Raw genomic sequence first — 15,811 nt, 5'->3', positions numbered from 1 at the left:
CACATTGTATGCAGAACAAAGTAACCAAATGTTTATTTTGGAAAATGCCTTAAAATACATTGTGAAAGGACTACTTATAGTCCAGTAAAAAATGTGGGTTAGTTACCTGGTTGTTAAACAGAGGTGTTTATTATGATAGTAGTTGAAACGTAGCTAGGTGAATTGTCAAAAGGCTTTTTTTTTTTTTTTGGTGATCAATAATATTGTCCCATAAGAATGAGGAGGGTAAGAACCTGTAGTGAGAATTGTGTCAGTGTAAACTATCCTGTGTATCAGGGGTCTGCTGTGCTGCTGCCACTGTGACCTTGGGGTTATCCAGAGTCGTTTCCCTGAGGGAAGGGCTGCACTAAATTAAATAATTAAAGTACCATCAATTATATTGTACAGGATTTTGGATAAGCAGAACAGTAACACATTTAAACAGATGTTTTACTATCTGCATTTCTATATTAAAAATCTGAACTTTGTATGGGGTACCTTTTAAATATAAAGTAAATGTATGTAAAATTATTTTCTTCAGATGTGCAGCCAACATGTTTATATTCCTTTTATTATTTTTTAATAGTATTGCATTTACTTTTTAAACTGTGAACAACATACATATACATATATTTCTTCTGTTTAGGTCAGAATGAAGTTATCTGTGGTAATTGTTAAAGGACATGTCATATCAGAAGGCGTACTGCTATTTGGAAAAGCTCATTTCTACATCTGTGAAAACTTTACAATGTCTGAATCAAGAGAAGTTTATTGTACAAAACATCAACCTTCCAGGTAATATTACAGTTTTATTACTCGGGGCAAAAAGTATGTTACTGCTTCTTAGCAATGTTTGAAGCATTGCTATGAAGCAATGCTTCAAGCATTGTTTTCATGAGCAGTTGACTGCTGCACACAATCACTCTGTCAATGAGCATGTTATTGTGGAATATTTTTTTTATTTATTTATTTATTTATTTATTTATTTATTTATTCATGTTTTAACGTGTATGTTTGTTTATTTGCTTCAACACCCCAACAATATGTCTCTAGTTTGTAGGAAAATAAAACACAGTTTATATTATTTTCAATAGATTTATACATTTAAAGGGGGCAATTGTTGCTTAGTGCCTCCTAGGGGCTAGCATCACCACTGTTTCAGAGCTTCTAACCTTTTTATTTCTGGGGGGGGAGGGGGGAATAATAAGTGGGGTTTCCTATTGGTCTGAAAACACATGCAGATTGAAGTAGAGTGTTTTAAAAATAAAGGCCCCTTCCTGTTTCAGAATTACAGATTCCTTCATTTGCAACATGTTTAGCAAGGAGAAACCTGGAGAGAATCCTACTTGCTCCAGGTATCCTTATGAGGAAATTCAAGAAGCGCATTACATGCGTTTCCTCCTTCAGGTAAGGCCGAGTATCAATAGGAAGTTGTATTTGTGGTGGAGAATTAGTTGAAACATTTCTTACTAATTTCCCATCATTCATTTTGCATTGCTGTTCTGATGATCTTCTGCATGCTCGTGAAATGTACTGTAAATTAACACCTAGCTATTATCTTGTTACTTAATAGAAAATCTAAGTTGAATGTTTATGTATTGTTTTCTTTCTTTTTTTAACATTGTAGGACACTGCACTTGAAATATTTCTGAGATGTGGAGAATCCAAGTTTCTTGTTTTTCAGAACAAAGATCAAATCAAAGCTTTTAAAAGGTGAAGTCAGAGAGCACTAAATAGTGTCTGTTGTCCATTTCTGTTGTCCATGTCTTGAATAGTGAGATTGATTCTCTCCTTTTACTTTTAGGTTTTGCTCTGCTGTACCATCATTAAAAGGGAAAGGGGTCACGGAAGCCATTATTAATATGCGGTAAGAGCCACTGTTGTATCAGCCTAGGTTATTCCTTGACATAAAAGAGAGAATGAATATGTCAATACATGATCAGCTTGCAGTGTACTGTACTGGTAAAGAATCGTGTATGTCCCCTGAGAATTTAATAGAAAAATATAATTGGCTTGGGCAGTTAATCATTTGGAGCTCTATAAATTGAATGGTATTTTTTTCTGATGTGACGTCTTATCAAAATAATTACCAGGTAGTTGTAATAATGATACATGTCTAGTAAAACAAGAGCTTTGCAACCAATTAAAAAGAAGGCATGCACCATTACAAGTACTTTATAATAGCAACAGAACTGTTTGGTAATTGGTTGCAAGGTATAGTTAGCATCTAGTATCTCAATGTCCAACTCCAAATGTGTTCCTTTATTAATAATTAAACCTGCAGTTTATTATTATTTTTAAACTGATGCAGACTTTGCTTTTCAAAAGCACTGCTGGTGCTGGTAATGCAATTATATCAAACAAGTGCAGTGCAGACTATTTGGAGTCTTTTGAAATGTGTAAAATATTAGAATCTGAAACTTGCATTTTGAGTTGAATTTAATGTTCAGTTGTATAGTGTTGAATTATCTGATATTGATAAGGATGGGACTAATTAGTAGAATTACACCATTTGGTAAGTGTATTTATGAAAATAAAATATGATTCATATGCATTTTCAATAAGTTGGCTTTTAATTATCCTTTTTCTTTTATAAATTGTATTAAAAACAAATTGGCACAGCAACAATAAACTTAGGGCTGTCTTTTGAAGCAACAGGAAGGGCAAATTGTCTGAATATATTCATAGTAGTTATATACTGTTAAAATGTATATTTCTTTTAATAAAACCTCCTTTGTCTTTACCTTGCTTCAAAACGGTGTGTTACAAAAAAGAAAAACAGAAACTTTGAATATAATCTTTTTTTAAAACAAGTACATTGCAATAATTATCATTTTTAAATGTTCAGTTTCATTTCTTTAAATCACGTGATTTTAGTTTTTAGAATTCTTTGCCCCATCTTCACACAAACATTCCCATTTCTCATCTTCTCATATATGTTTAATTGTCCTGTGATTTCCAGTTCTAAAATTAAAGGCAATGTATGCACTGCTGTCAGAAGACCCAGTGAGGTCTGAGCACTGTTTCATATAATTTTACTGTTTGTACAGTATTACTGGGTAATAGTGAGCCTGGGTTTCCACTTGGGGCAATAGCCCTTGTCATTTACCCAGGTTAATAGCAAATTGTCAACAGTGGGGAAATATGCCTCAATATGTCTGTGTTTAATGAATGCATATTGTTAGCCTAGTATTGAGAGGAGCTGGGTTGGATTTGTTCACCTCCACTCTTCTTGGGTTTCCTGTGCTGTGGAATTCGGGGTAAGGAGACCTTGGAAAGCCAGCTTCCTTGCAGAAGGAGCAAAGCCCTTCAGTTTGTTTAACTTATCTCTTTCTTCTTTGCACTTCTTGAGGCAGGGCTTACACATGCTATCTTCATTGACTAGATACAGACACTCTAAACGCTGGATGGTGTCTCTGTCCTCTTCATCTCCAGTCTGAAGGAACGGGTTCCGTTTCACATTTACCTTCATGAGCTTGGGAAGATTAGCAATGTTTTCAGGCAGGCCAGTCAGGTGGTTGTCAAACAGGCCTAGTTCCTGCAGCTCCTTCAGAGCAGCAAGAGTTGATGGGACGCATTCAAAACCATTCATTCCAAGGTTGAGATGGCGCAGTTTCTTCAGCTGGCCTAACTGCAGTGGAAGAGAAGCTGCTGTAAGTTTGTTGTTGCAGAGGTTAAGGTAAAAGAGGTTTTCGAGTTGCCCAATGGTCTCAGGAAGGGTTTCTATCCGGTTGCTGTGGAAATCCAGCCAACGTAGATTCTTAAAATCTTCAATGTAGTCTGGAATCTTCTGTAACATATTTCTGCTGAGATCAAGCTCATCTACATCTGCCAGTTTTAGAATACATTTGGGGAAGGTTGCAATGCCCATGTTACTAAGGTCTAGTCGACGCTTGCCATCAGCTGTCATTCTTAATGAGTTTTTGGCTAATTTAAGGGTAATCTTTTTCCCTGTAGGTCCTGCTTTTTTCTTTCCTTTGCCCATTTTCCTGTAAATAATAAAAGTTGCTTAAAGACCCACCATAAGCTGTAGGTTAATAATTTGTATTTTATCAGAGGCTTTATATTACTTTGTCATTATGAATTCTGCTGTATGTATGTATGTATGTATGTATGTATGTATGTATGTATGTATATCTATCTATCGAGAGAGGGAGAGAGAGATGCATGTCTGTAGGCAGTCAGAAGGAAAGCCTATACTTTTGAGAATAAAAAAGAAAAGAGCCTACAGTCATTCACCCGATAAGCTTGTAAGGTTGTGCTAAAATACCTATTTCCCTAATTAACTTTAATAAACAGTACAATAGGTAGTAAAGTAATTAATGTATTTTGAAAGTGAGCAGAAAGTAACATGGGTTACAGCTGATTTAATCTCTAGCTCCTTTCACGCTATAGACTTCAAAGCATGTAGTCAAATCAGGGCTGTGATAAATGATTGGTTGGGAAGTGATATGGGTTTCTGTACTACACACCTCCCCATTAAAATGGCTTCATGAGAACCCCTTCAGGCCCTTTGGCTACTCATTAATCATATACAGGAGTATGAAAGGGAGCCCACAAAAGCTAATGTAGTTTAGCTAATCTCTATTATCTGGAATACAAAACAATTTATAAATCCACCCGCATGGAATTGTTCAATACCCATTTTGTTTTAAGATAAACAAAAAAATAATATATATATATATATATATATATATATATAAACAACGTATCTTTTACAATAAGAAACACCCTACACTTAACGTATCAACTTATTGACTACCACAGTAATATTGGAAAAAACGTATAAAAGTAAATGTCCATGCAAGCATAATGTCCTTGGGCAGCAGTGTGGAGTAGTGTAGTTTAACTGATTGTATAGTTAAGAAATAATACAAGTTAAAACATTTAATATTTAAATGTTACAAAACTATCATAAAGTCTTCACATTAGCTATCTGAATAATTTGTTAATTGGCAGATAACTGAACATAGTTGAAATTGCCACCAAAAAAAGTATATATTTCATTATGGATATAATGTCATTAAGCAGTGGTTTTAATTCCAAAAACATTGTTTTATAGTTTAGTCTTACCTGGATCAATTGTATAACTTGAGAGGTTTACTTGTTTCGTGCAAATTTGTGAACGTTTAAACTGCTGGATAAAAAAAATACACTTTTCTTATTAAAACAAAAACACAAGGAAAGTAACAATAATAGTTTCAGTTTCTTACCAGAATTTGTTTCAGTGAACTCTATAGCTGAATTAATGAGAGGAAACCTCTCGGTCTCCAAGTTAAAAGTATGGAATGTGCTCCCCGGGCCTGGCTGTGCCGGATTCTTCCATCTCTGACTCTGCGAATTATAAAGAAGGCTTTCTACAGGCTTTGTAAATAAAAACTAGGAGGCTACAGTAACACGGGATGATTTACTGCAGGCTCTTATTTTCATATATTTATCAGTAATTAAAATGAAGCATTAAAATAGTAACTATAGCATCGACCTCCCAGGCAGATTGTCAACAACAAAAGCAAAGCCAGCTTTAGTTTTGCTCTCTTCCTTGTTTAACTTGGTTGCTAAGAAACTGAAATCTGTGGTCCCTGGAGATAATTTGTATGTCAGTGGCATACTTGTAAATAAAAAGTTTGGAGCAGCAGTTTTACTTTTATGTGTGTTTTTTAAACAATATTGTAAACCCATAAACCAGATATCCCAAAAGAGGTTTTAATTTCCATTGTGTGTTCCCCTGTACAATGACAAATGATTGCCTATTGTTTCAGCTATGAACGAAATACCACTTACTGGGCCATTTTACTGGGTTTTGCTATAAACATTCCCACAAACAAGAATCTACTGAAAAGCAAGACAAAAAATACAATCAAAACTTATTTTGATAAATAAATGGATTTTGCAGATTTTATTTTCTTTTCTAACTTGAACCCAGAATTGACCCATAATTTAAACACAGCCACTGAGATCAATTATATATCAAGATTATGAAAATCTAACACCCCTCAGTGGTTGGGGCTCTCTAATGTATTGCTGTCTTTAAACATAGGTCAAAAGCAGGGAGGGTCATATTTAGTGATGTAATGAACATCAATATTTGGATCAATTGAGTAGGCCCCATTAACTCACAAATACTGCAAAAAGAATGTATTTTGAGATGCAAAATAGAATTAATGTTTGGTGTGGGAGCACCACACCCATAGACAAATAACACACAAACAAACAAGGAAAGGCAAGGGAAGTCTATAGCTGGTCTTTCAAAAATGTTACCTTACTGTATGTGTTGTTATTTACTCACTAGTGTGGTTGTTAGGAAGGAAAACACTTATCTTTTGACACTGCTGTATAAACACTAAGCTAAGGACTGATCGTTAATTGAGGGACAACAAACTCAACATGCTGAAACTTGTGCAGATGAAGGAAATTATAGTTCTGGTTTTAGATTTCACTCTGGAAGGTGTAACTGTATGGCCAGGAACATTATCTTTAAGAATACTCAGTGTGGGCACAGGGACCCATTACTGTGTGTGTCTTGTTGGAAGGAGTTCTTTAGCTTAGATTGAGGGTTATCTTACATGCATATAAATTAGTTAAATTCACTTCCCCTGGAGTTTGGTGTTTTTTAACCTTTCAAACGGAATTTGTATGCTATCTTTGTAAGATATGTTTGCTACACACTCCTTTTGCTCTTCAGGAGTCATCAAAATACCTACTTACAGTATACCACTAAATACAATAAAATGTGATGAAAAAAGTCTGCAACATTGCAGGTTTGCAAATTTTTAGGGAAGCTTTATTAGGATCTGCCACTGTTACCAAAGCTTTACCAAATGGTGTGGACCAAAAATTGTAGTCACATAGTAGAAGAAATATGAATTGTATATTACAAAAACAAAGAAAAAAAAACCCAAAAAACTTAATGATAGCTGGTGTCCACTAGTACTTACTGACACCCAACTGATTGGCAGTTATTCGTTCTTTTTTCATTTCTTTCAAGATTTTTATTTTATTTTGAATTAATTTTATTTAACCCTGTCTACTGTATACACTTGCAATTTCTTTAATTTAGGTAACCATAGGATTATATTTGGCCTGTGTTCCCTACATTTGACACTACTACTGTACCCAACTACAGTAGTACTGACCTGACTAAATGGAAGATATCAAAAATATTTGTTCTGATGGGTTTGGAAGGTTTTTTTTTTACGTTTTGATTTTCCTTTCAGAAAGAATGGAGGAGGAGAAAAGACAGCGCTACATAAATGGCAGGTAAGTTAGTAGCATTTGTAAATCAAACAGCAGCACTGTTTTCAAAGGACTGGTTTATCCTCTGATTGTTTATTTTTCTCTCTTATGGTGGCAGAAAGGGAAGATGAGTAATTTTGAATACCTCATGTACCTAAACACCTTGGCTGGCCGGACATACAATGACCTCATGCAGTATCCTGTCTTCCCCTGGATTATTGCTGATTATGATTCAGAGGTGAGCGATGAAAAACGTGTTTGACTTCATAATATGATTTACGCCAGCTACTTCCAAAAGGAGCCTCCATTTGTATTTTATTTTGTTTAAATGTGACTGCAGTAATTGTAAGCCAGCCACTCCAAGAAATATTTCAGAAGACTGGAGATTAAATGATATATTGATCCATGACTTTTATATAGAGAGCCTCAAATAAATTCCCTATTTAAAGCATCATGTTGAAACTGCTCTCCTGTTTTGTATATTTGTTTTGTGATGAGATATGGCAGAATCTAATGAAAAATAATAACATTTGATGTCCTCTCGCTTTTTTCATAAAGTTTTCTCAGTGCATATATTACATTGCTTGGTATAATAATATGCACATGTATTACCAATGGGAAATTCAATTAGGAAATTGGTTGCTGATTGTAGCCAGGCAATTTATTTTCTGTTTTTCCTACATTTATCCCACAACATGCTTCAGGGTTTCCATAATGTGCCTTATCCATGTAACACTTTACAATAGGTACCAGGAATGTGATGTACCATGATATAATATGATCTAAAATAATCTAGATCCATAATTACAAAATATATAATAAATCATTGATTTCTTATGTACACGCTTAATTCATAAAATTGTATATATACCAACCCTAATTCCTATGAAATGACAGTAATTGTAAGCCTAGCCCAGTCCCACATACCACCCAAGTCTGAATCCTTTCTATATCTAGTTTGGTTTTTTGGTGTGAGTTTTCAATAAATGGCATTCCCTTTGTCACTGAAATCAGTAGCAACAGATTACATTTAACTGAGATTTTCACGTCTTTTGTAGACATTGGATCTTTCTTGCCCTACAACTTACCGAGATTTGTCGAAGCCCATGGGAGCACAAACTGAAGAAAGACGAGCCAAATTTGTTCAACGATATAATGAAGTGGAAAACAATGATGGTGAGCATTTGAACATGTCCATACAGTACACATCACTGGTCAATCAAAACGCTGCACTCTAGACTATATCATTTTGTAGTCTTTTATTGTTGCTGTGAAACCGATTGATCATTGTGCTTAGCAACTGTGCATGGACTTCCACAGCAAACAGCAATTACAGATGGATAGTTTTCCTAACAAAAAAAAAAAAATGTGGCAATCACCAGGATTTTGCATATTGTACTTTATATTCTAACAAGAAGAATAGCTACAATGATTATTTTGAATGTATGTGATAATGTTTTGTATCCGAGGTAGGGTAAATACTGCATCAATTTATTGAATGGAGTCATTTTTATTTCTTTAATAAAAGTCTAAAAGGTAAAGAACAGAAAAATAATTTAAAAAAAAAAAAGCATATTTTTTTATTATTTTATAGACATCTGTGTAGAAGCATTTCCTGCAGTTGAAGCCCCCCTTTTTTGTTTTTAATTGCCGCAAATCACAATATAATCCACTGACTGCAAGCTCTTCCTCCCCTAACTATGCTGTGAAGTATGCATATTAAAATCCACTTTGTTGTAATAATGATGTATTGTACTAATAAGGTTTACAACTTGTCAAACATATTTAACACAAAGACCCCTCTGGTGAGAGAAATACTAGTGGAAAAAATACTCAATATTTCCTGGATGGGGGGGGGGGGGGGTCAATTCTGAAGGTATGAAAATGAATATAAAACTGAAAATATAATTACAGTATCACAGCCGCACAAACAATATGAAAAAGCAATATGATTTTGCAGCTGGAGACTTTGTTTTTCTGTGCGCAGTTGCAATGGCCTTATTCATTACCAATGAACTCTTGTATTAACTTTCTGTATTCTAGGTGACCTTTCTGCACAGTGCCACTATTGCACCCATTACTCCTCTGCTATTATTGTAGCTTCCTTCTTGGTCCGAATGGAGCCTTTTACAACGACTTTCTTGTCTCTGCAGGTAATTCACTTGTGAAGTTTCCAACACTGGCTGTGTTTACAATGACTTTTAGCAAGAATGCTGTGTTGTCTTCCCAAAATGTACCCTTTTGTCACACACTTAATTCATTTTTTTTATGAAGTGCGTGATAGAAAGTCATACGACCCTGGTCATTTTGGCTTGATCAACACCATGCCATACCATTCACTTCATCACAGGGTAGGGACAACAAGTGTAATTGTTCATATAACTGCGACTAAAACAGAAAAAGGTCTCATTCTAAAATCCCTGACTGGTCTTAAAGGCGCAGGCCCACATTTTTTCAAAATGTTTTCCACCTTATACTCCAGTCTTGAAAAACAACACAGTCCATTTTATACAAATGAAAGCTGCTAATGATGATAATAATAGCTAGTAAATGTAGATCAAACTGTAGGTCTTCATTTTATGGTTTATGGAGTGTATTCCCAAAAATGTTTTTCACTTTTGATCACATTTAAGATTTTTCTAGAAAATTTGTGAATAAAATATGTATATGCTTTAAACAGATAATTTGAAATGATTGCAAAACTGGATATTGGATTTCAGTGATTGATAAAATATAGTTGTAAAATAAACTAAAATGTTTAAAAAGCGTGACTCTTACAGCTCCCTCTCATGAACTTAGACCAGCTTTTTGCAAATTCTTTGTAAACCTTTTCTTTTATTCTTTGTGAAAAAAATGATTTCAATATATATGCAAATAAATTTATTAGCATCAAAAGCATAGAAAAATCAGGTTTCCTCTTTTAAAAGTATTAGATTTGAACACTGCGATCCAATTGATTAAAATAAAATGTCATGCATATTTAATAGTCTGCATAAAACAATAAAGATATTAGGTGCACCACAATGCATTAGGCTGCAGAAAAATCACATTCCTCTTTGCTGTAATATCTTTAACTTGATTTGTAGCACTAACAGCATTTACTATGTATATATTATTTTTATTTAATATAGGTAAACTTTTTACTGCAAAGTTTAGTGTTTCTCAGGAGATTGAAATCAGGACTCATAAAACCTGCAAAAAATGAAAAGCTTCAATCACCCCCAGGCAAAAAAAATCAATCTGTGATTAAGCAAATAATATATTTAATATGTGGCAAGGGAAACCTTTTTTTTCTCCTAATTTATTTATATTTTTCTTTTTATATGGTCCATTGTTCACTTACGCGAGTTATGACTTAACATGTGGTTTTTCATATACAATATATATAAAAAACGACACTATAGCAGTTACTTATTAAAAAGGTTGCCTGCTTTGCATAAGCTGACATTCAGTGATGAGATATTAGTTTATCACATATTATTTATCCATCCATGGAAAGCTAGAACATTTGGTAAAATAGATCTTGGCCTGACACAAAATCCTAAATACAAATACTGTACCTCTTTGATTTACATTTACATTTTAACGTTAGTTTTAATTTATCTGGATTGAATCAAAATGCAGCTCTACTGTTGTGAAAAGAGCACTAAAACTTATGAAGCTGAGACACAAAAGGATGAGTAAAAACATTTTCGCACGACCATTACTGTAGGTGAAGGGCTGCTGGGGAACACATGGGTTTATATAAGCACTGGTTTCATGCATCTTTGTACTAATCTGGGATTTGGATCTGTAATTTCCAGTTTTGTTAATATTGCAGGGTGGAAGTTTTGATGTTGCAGATAGGATGTTTCACAGTGTGAAGAAAGAATGGGACTCTGCCTCCAAAGACAACATGAGTGATGTGAGAGAGCTCATCCCTGAATTCTTTTACCTGCCAGACTTTCTTATCAATTCCAATAAGTTTGAATTTGGTGAGTTGCCTGTCTTGTTTTACAAATTAATCTTGTTAATATCAGAAACATGGAGCTCTGAATTACCAGTACAATTAATGTGTGGCTTGCTGGTCATTGTCCCTGAGTTATATCCAAAGATTTATTTTCAAATTTTATTTTAGGTTGCATGCAAGATGGAACTACACTGGGTGATGTGGTACTACCAAAATGGGCAAAAGGTGATCCATGTGAATTTATCAGATTGCAACGGGAGGTCAGTACCTGAAAAATAATATTTTTTAGCATCTGCGTTGGTAAAACTAGAGTTTATTTGATGTACAGAGATTTCCCTAAATACTTTATATAAGTTTGTTTAATTTTCTGACCTTTGTACACAAAGGGCACAGTTTAAATTACTAGGAGGCATTTAAACTTGCCATTGTTTTTATAAATTTAATTGACCCCTGTGTCATAATGTCCAGTTGCATTCACACGTTTTCAAACCAGTTTGACAGCAGATTTTTCTCCTTCCTGATCTGCGCTTGAGATCCAGTTAATTTGAAACCTGATCACTTATAGGTAGGCACATGGAAACAAGGTATGGTCAACAAGATAATCTTGTTTCTATGGTCTTGCTACACAGAATTACTATGCAATCAAAGACTTCTCTAATTAAGGCAAACTGTATAGTCCCAGCTCATGCTACAAAGGGTTTGAATCTTTGTTGGATGCTACAGAGGTGTAGGCTGAGCTTGTGACAGCCTGGATTATGACATCAGTGGCGTCAAGCTAATTTTACAGTAAAGGAGGGCTTTAGCACGGTACCTGTCAGAAACCTTGTCTGTCCCACCGTTGATCCTAGTGAGTCTCTTTAAATTGATCGGCCAGTCAGAAATATCTACATGTAAAGGATAATAGAGGGATGTTAGAATTCAAGTGAAGATCGGTACAATGTCACAATGTAAAATAATATATTAAAACAAGTAAGAAAATGTTCCATTATGAATGAACCCTTTACCCATAATCAAATCATGTATTTCATATATATACAGCTACTACAGCTATCTACAGCTTTTTAAATAAAGTTGAAAATGTGTTGTTTTATCTGCTGCTCACAGTCTCTTAACTAGTTCAAAGTATTTTTAAGATAAATGTGATACTGATGAAGTACTGTACACTATCCACTTCTTAACAGCGCCAGTATTGGAATAAAGCAGTTTAGCGTAGCTAAAAATCGAGATTTTCTCATTGCTCCACTATTGTTTGTTTATTTCAATGAATGGCTTCCTTGTAACTTAACATGTGGCCAAAATGCTTTGAGCCTCCACTTCTCATCTGACAATCTGGTCAATTTGCAATCTGGTCATGGAATTGTAGATGTATTCACTGTGCATCTTGTTTTCCATGAATAAAAAGTAGTTATTTTGCTTCAGAAATAATTAACTTCAACATTTAACAATAAATAGAGCTGTAAAAAAAAAAAAAATGGAATTTCATCACCAGCCTGAATTATTTAACTGTTATTGAATTCTCCTGTTTTGGACACATTTAGCAGCTTTCACCATTTGTTGGGGAAAGTTAATGTACTCACTTACCAGAAGAGCTTCCCTCAGATCTTCAGTGTAACTGGACAGTTGTAATATTCAGCACACAGTTTGTGTGGAGAAAGAGTGGGTCCTGGTATTGACCCCACCCTGTGTTTTCCTCAGTCTTCTCAACCTCACTTCACCAGGGCTTTTTCACATGCCAGACAACCTAGGGTTTGCCAAGGTTTGATTCCACAAAGGAATTGAGGGTTTCAGACTTGGAATCAAATTGCAAATGGAAATGACAGTGACATCACAATGAAATATTGCTTATAAAGAGTAAAACCATAGAACAATGTTTAAAACAACTAAATGAGTTATCATTCATGTGTGGTATAAAGTGGAAGGACCATACAACCTGCATTTACCCATACATCTCTTGTTATGTTTTTAAGAAGCTTACAATTGTGGTGAAATTGTGTGGGCATTCTTTAGCACATGTTCATTATTATGTCACACCATTCTAACTGTATAGATACAATTATACCAAGTGATGATGTCAGTCACCTGAGAGTTGAAGAAAACACTGATTTAAAGCAGTTAGTACTTGTACATTCAAGTTTATAGGTAACGATATTGTAACCTAATTGACAAATCTTGCAAAGTACCAAATTATCAGTGAATACAACATGCTACTTGGTGCTCCTAATTGTTTTCTGTCTTGTAGCTAGGTCTTTTTACAACATGGCTTTTTTTAGGTTATGGTTAACTGAAAAGGAACTGTTGATGCGTTTAAGGCACATTTACTGTATGTTTGTATAATTGTATATTGTAAATGCTGCTTGCATTAACAATTCATCTATGCTGCTACTGAGGGTGTTTGGTGTCAGATCTGTTCATGCCCTGTGCTCGGCTGAATGCAACAGGGATAATGCCTACTTAATAAGATATCACCATATGGAATAAAAACATCCCTATGGTTTCGTTTCACCAAGAATTTGGCAGGCATCTGTTTCATTCTCCAAATTGTTACATTTTCCACAAAATACAAAATAATAAATAATAATAACAGTGTAATTAATAACACTTAAACTGAAGTGTTGTAAAAGTATTAGTTGAGTATTCTAAAGCGTCTACTGTTGTCTCATTTGAAATACTGGACTTGTTTGGCAGCAACTCACAATCGATAACATTTACAATTTATAGAAACTTTCAGCTTATTGCAGCTGTTATCATTTCAGGCGTTGGAGAGTGACTATGTCAGTGCAAATCTTCATCTGTGGATTGATCTGATCTTTGGCTTCAAGCAGCAGGGTCCAGCTGCAGTGGAGGCAGTGAATGTCTGTCACCCCTATTTCAATGGTGACCTAATAGATCTTGCTAATATGAAAGACCCCTTGAAGAAGAGCACCATCCTGGGCTTTGTCAGTAACTTCGGACAGATACCAAGACAGGTACAGTATAGTAATATTACATATTTTACATAACACTTCTCTACAGGGCCTAAGCAGATATGTTGAGCTAACTGCATGTTGATCCCTGTATGATGGTGAAATAAGAAAGCATGGTCATTTTAAAATGTATATGCTGAATGCTGGCTCTCAGGTGGGTTTAGTATAATATTCCATGAGCATGTCAAATAATTACTTTATGCTTAATTAGGACAACCATAGAGAGGAAAAGCTCAGCTGGGGATCTTAGTTAACCTGATAGTCAAACCTAGCATGACTCTTTTTTTCCATCTTTCATAGAGCACTCTTACATCTTCTGTTTTATTTTACCAGCTTTTCACAAAGCCTCATCCTCCTAGACTGGGAAATCAGAAGAGCAATTCCGGGAAAGAGGCAACCTCAGGCTCCGCTGCAGCAGGGGACACACAGCCATTTTTCTTCAACCTAAACAAACTGAAGCCTTCTGTACAAGCTCTTAAAGGTATTTGAAAAATAAAATGTTTATTCACTTTTTAATATTTGCAGTTGTGGAAATAAATGTAAGTAATTGCAGTGCTTAGTCATTCTTTGTCACCACTAGATTTCATTGCAGCTTTCAGTTATTTGACCTGAAACACAGTCTTGTCCATTGGGAGCAATAGCATGGCAACCGAAGATGCTGGCTAGACTCTTTAAAGACTCATGTTCTTATTCACACAGAGTAGAGCGCTCCCTTCGTTTGTTAGAAATACCTTCATGAAGCCACAAGTGATGCTTCTTTAATAATCTGAATATCTCAACAGGATTCCGTCAGAAAATGAGAAGTATTTATTTATGGAATATGGTACTTGTGTAATAAATTGATCTTTTTCAGATCTAATGTCATTTATAATGTAGTTGCTTTTAATTTTAATAGCATGTAATAAAGGCTGGTGCTATTTCTTGTTTTTCTTTTTTTTTTTTTTAACAGAGCTGATCAGAGGACCAGTGGGACATATTGTGTGTGGAGAGAAAGAAGTCTTTGCGGTGGAAAAAAACAAACTCCTGATTCCACCTCTGTGGAATATGACCTTTTCCTGGGGATTTAATGATCATACTAGTGCCTTTAAAAGCTATGGCACTGAAAAGGTTAATTCTGACTTGTGCTTAAGAGAACTGAGAATTGTGTTACTTCTGCTTACTAGCATGTGATTGTGATTAGTTCCCATCAGACCAGTCTTATTATCAACAAACTTTGATCTTACATTTCTGATTTGGAAAATGTATCATCAGTGTATTTGGATCAGTGCAAGCTTTTATTTGTTGTGGAAACTTTTGAATTTAAGTTCCGGTTCTGTGATTTGACTAATTAAGCTCATTGTAAAACCTTAAATGTTTCAAACTGCTGCGTTGCTTAACTGATGTGTTGCTTAAACTGTACGTCACTGAACTGTTTACAAATATTTGTCCTTGAATGTCCAATCTGTTTTAACATTGCCACTCTGGCATTTAATCCCACTTGAGTAAGAGTTAAAACCAAAATAAATGTTCCATAAATCTCAAGTCATTATTTATGTTTATGTATCCACTATGCTTTTTCCCATGCATTTATCATAGTTTATCCTGGTTTACCATGTTTATTAATATGCTTTACCTTGATATTCTTTACAATGCTTACCAATGCTAAACCATGCTTTTACTATACTAAACTTTTATAAGGGTATATATG

At 34.7% G+C, this 15,811-nt stretch overlaps 2 protein-coding genes across 6 annotated transcripts in view; one reads left to right on the top strand and one right to left on the bottom strand.

The window, feature by feature from the left end:
* Positions 1 to 15,811, top strand: part of LOC117418177 (WD repeat- and FYVE domain-containing protein 4-like) — a 60,262-nt gene that overhangs the window by 39,503 nt on the left and 4,948 nt on the right. For all 3 annotated transcript variants that reach the window (XM_058985089.1, XM_058985090.1, XM_058985088.1), the window contains 13 exons: positions 626 to 774; positions 1,266 to 1,386; positions 1,607 to 1,692; positions 1,784 to 1,846; positions 7,194 to 7,236; positions 7,331 to 7,450; positions 8,271 to 8,388; positions 9,256 to 9,365; positions 11,033 to 11,186; positions 11,330 to 11,421; positions 13,915 to 14,127; positions 14,458 to 14,605; positions 15,074 to 15,231. In XM_058985089.1, the coding sequence (XP_058841072.1) occupies positions 626 to 774; positions 1,266 to 1,386; positions 1,607 to 1,692; positions 1,784 to 1,846; positions 7,194 to 7,236; positions 7,331 to 7,450; positions 8,271 to 8,388; positions 9,256 to 9,365; positions 11,033 to 11,186; positions 11,330 to 11,421; positions 13,915 to 14,127; positions 14,458 to 14,605; positions 15,074 to 15,231 (1,575 nt within the window). The remainder of the gene's footprint in view (positions 1 to 625; positions 775 to 1,265; positions 1,387 to 1,606; positions 1,693 to 1,783; positions 1,847 to 7,193; positions 7,237 to 7,330; positions 7,451 to 8,270; positions 8,389 to 9,255; positions 9,366 to 11,032; positions 11,187 to 11,329; positions 11,422 to 13,914; positions 14,128 to 14,457; positions 14,606 to 15,073; positions 15,232 to 15,811) is intronic.
* Positions 2,534 to 5,515, bottom strand: LOC117418178 (leucine-rich repeat-containing protein 18-like). 3 transcript variants are annotated; one of them, XM_034030857.3, is made up of 3 exons: positions 5,193 to 5,515; positions 5,053 to 5,116; positions 2,534 to 3,968 (listed from the first exon to the last, which is right to left on the bottom strand). In XM_034030857.3, exon 3 carries the CDS (start codon positions 3,962 to 3,964, stop codon positions 3,197 to 3,199), a length of 768 nt encoding a protein of 255 aa, XP_033886748.2. In that variant the 5' UTR covers positions 3,965 to 3,968; positions 5,053 to 5,116; positions 5,193 to 5,515; the 3' UTR covers positions 2,534 to 3,196. The 3 variants fall into 3 exon arrangements, with proteins under 3 accessions (XP_033886748.2, XP_058841074.1, XP_033886747.2); XM_058985091.1 differs by having other exon boundaries at positions 5,053 to 5,113; XM_034030856.3 differs by lacking the exon at positions 5,053 to 5,116.

This window comes from Acipenser ruthenus, chromosome 13 (genome assembly GCF_902713425.1).
Source record: "Acipenser ruthenus chromosome 13, fAciRut3.2 maternal haplotype, whole genome shotgun sequence".
In the NCBI taxonomy this organism is placed as follows: Eukaryota; Metazoa; Chordata; class Actinopteri; order Acipenseriformes; family Acipenseridae; genus Acipenser; species Acipenser ruthenus.
The sequence above is the reverse complement of the archived record's forward strand: the minus strand, read 5'-3'. Positions and strand labels throughout refer to the sequence as shown.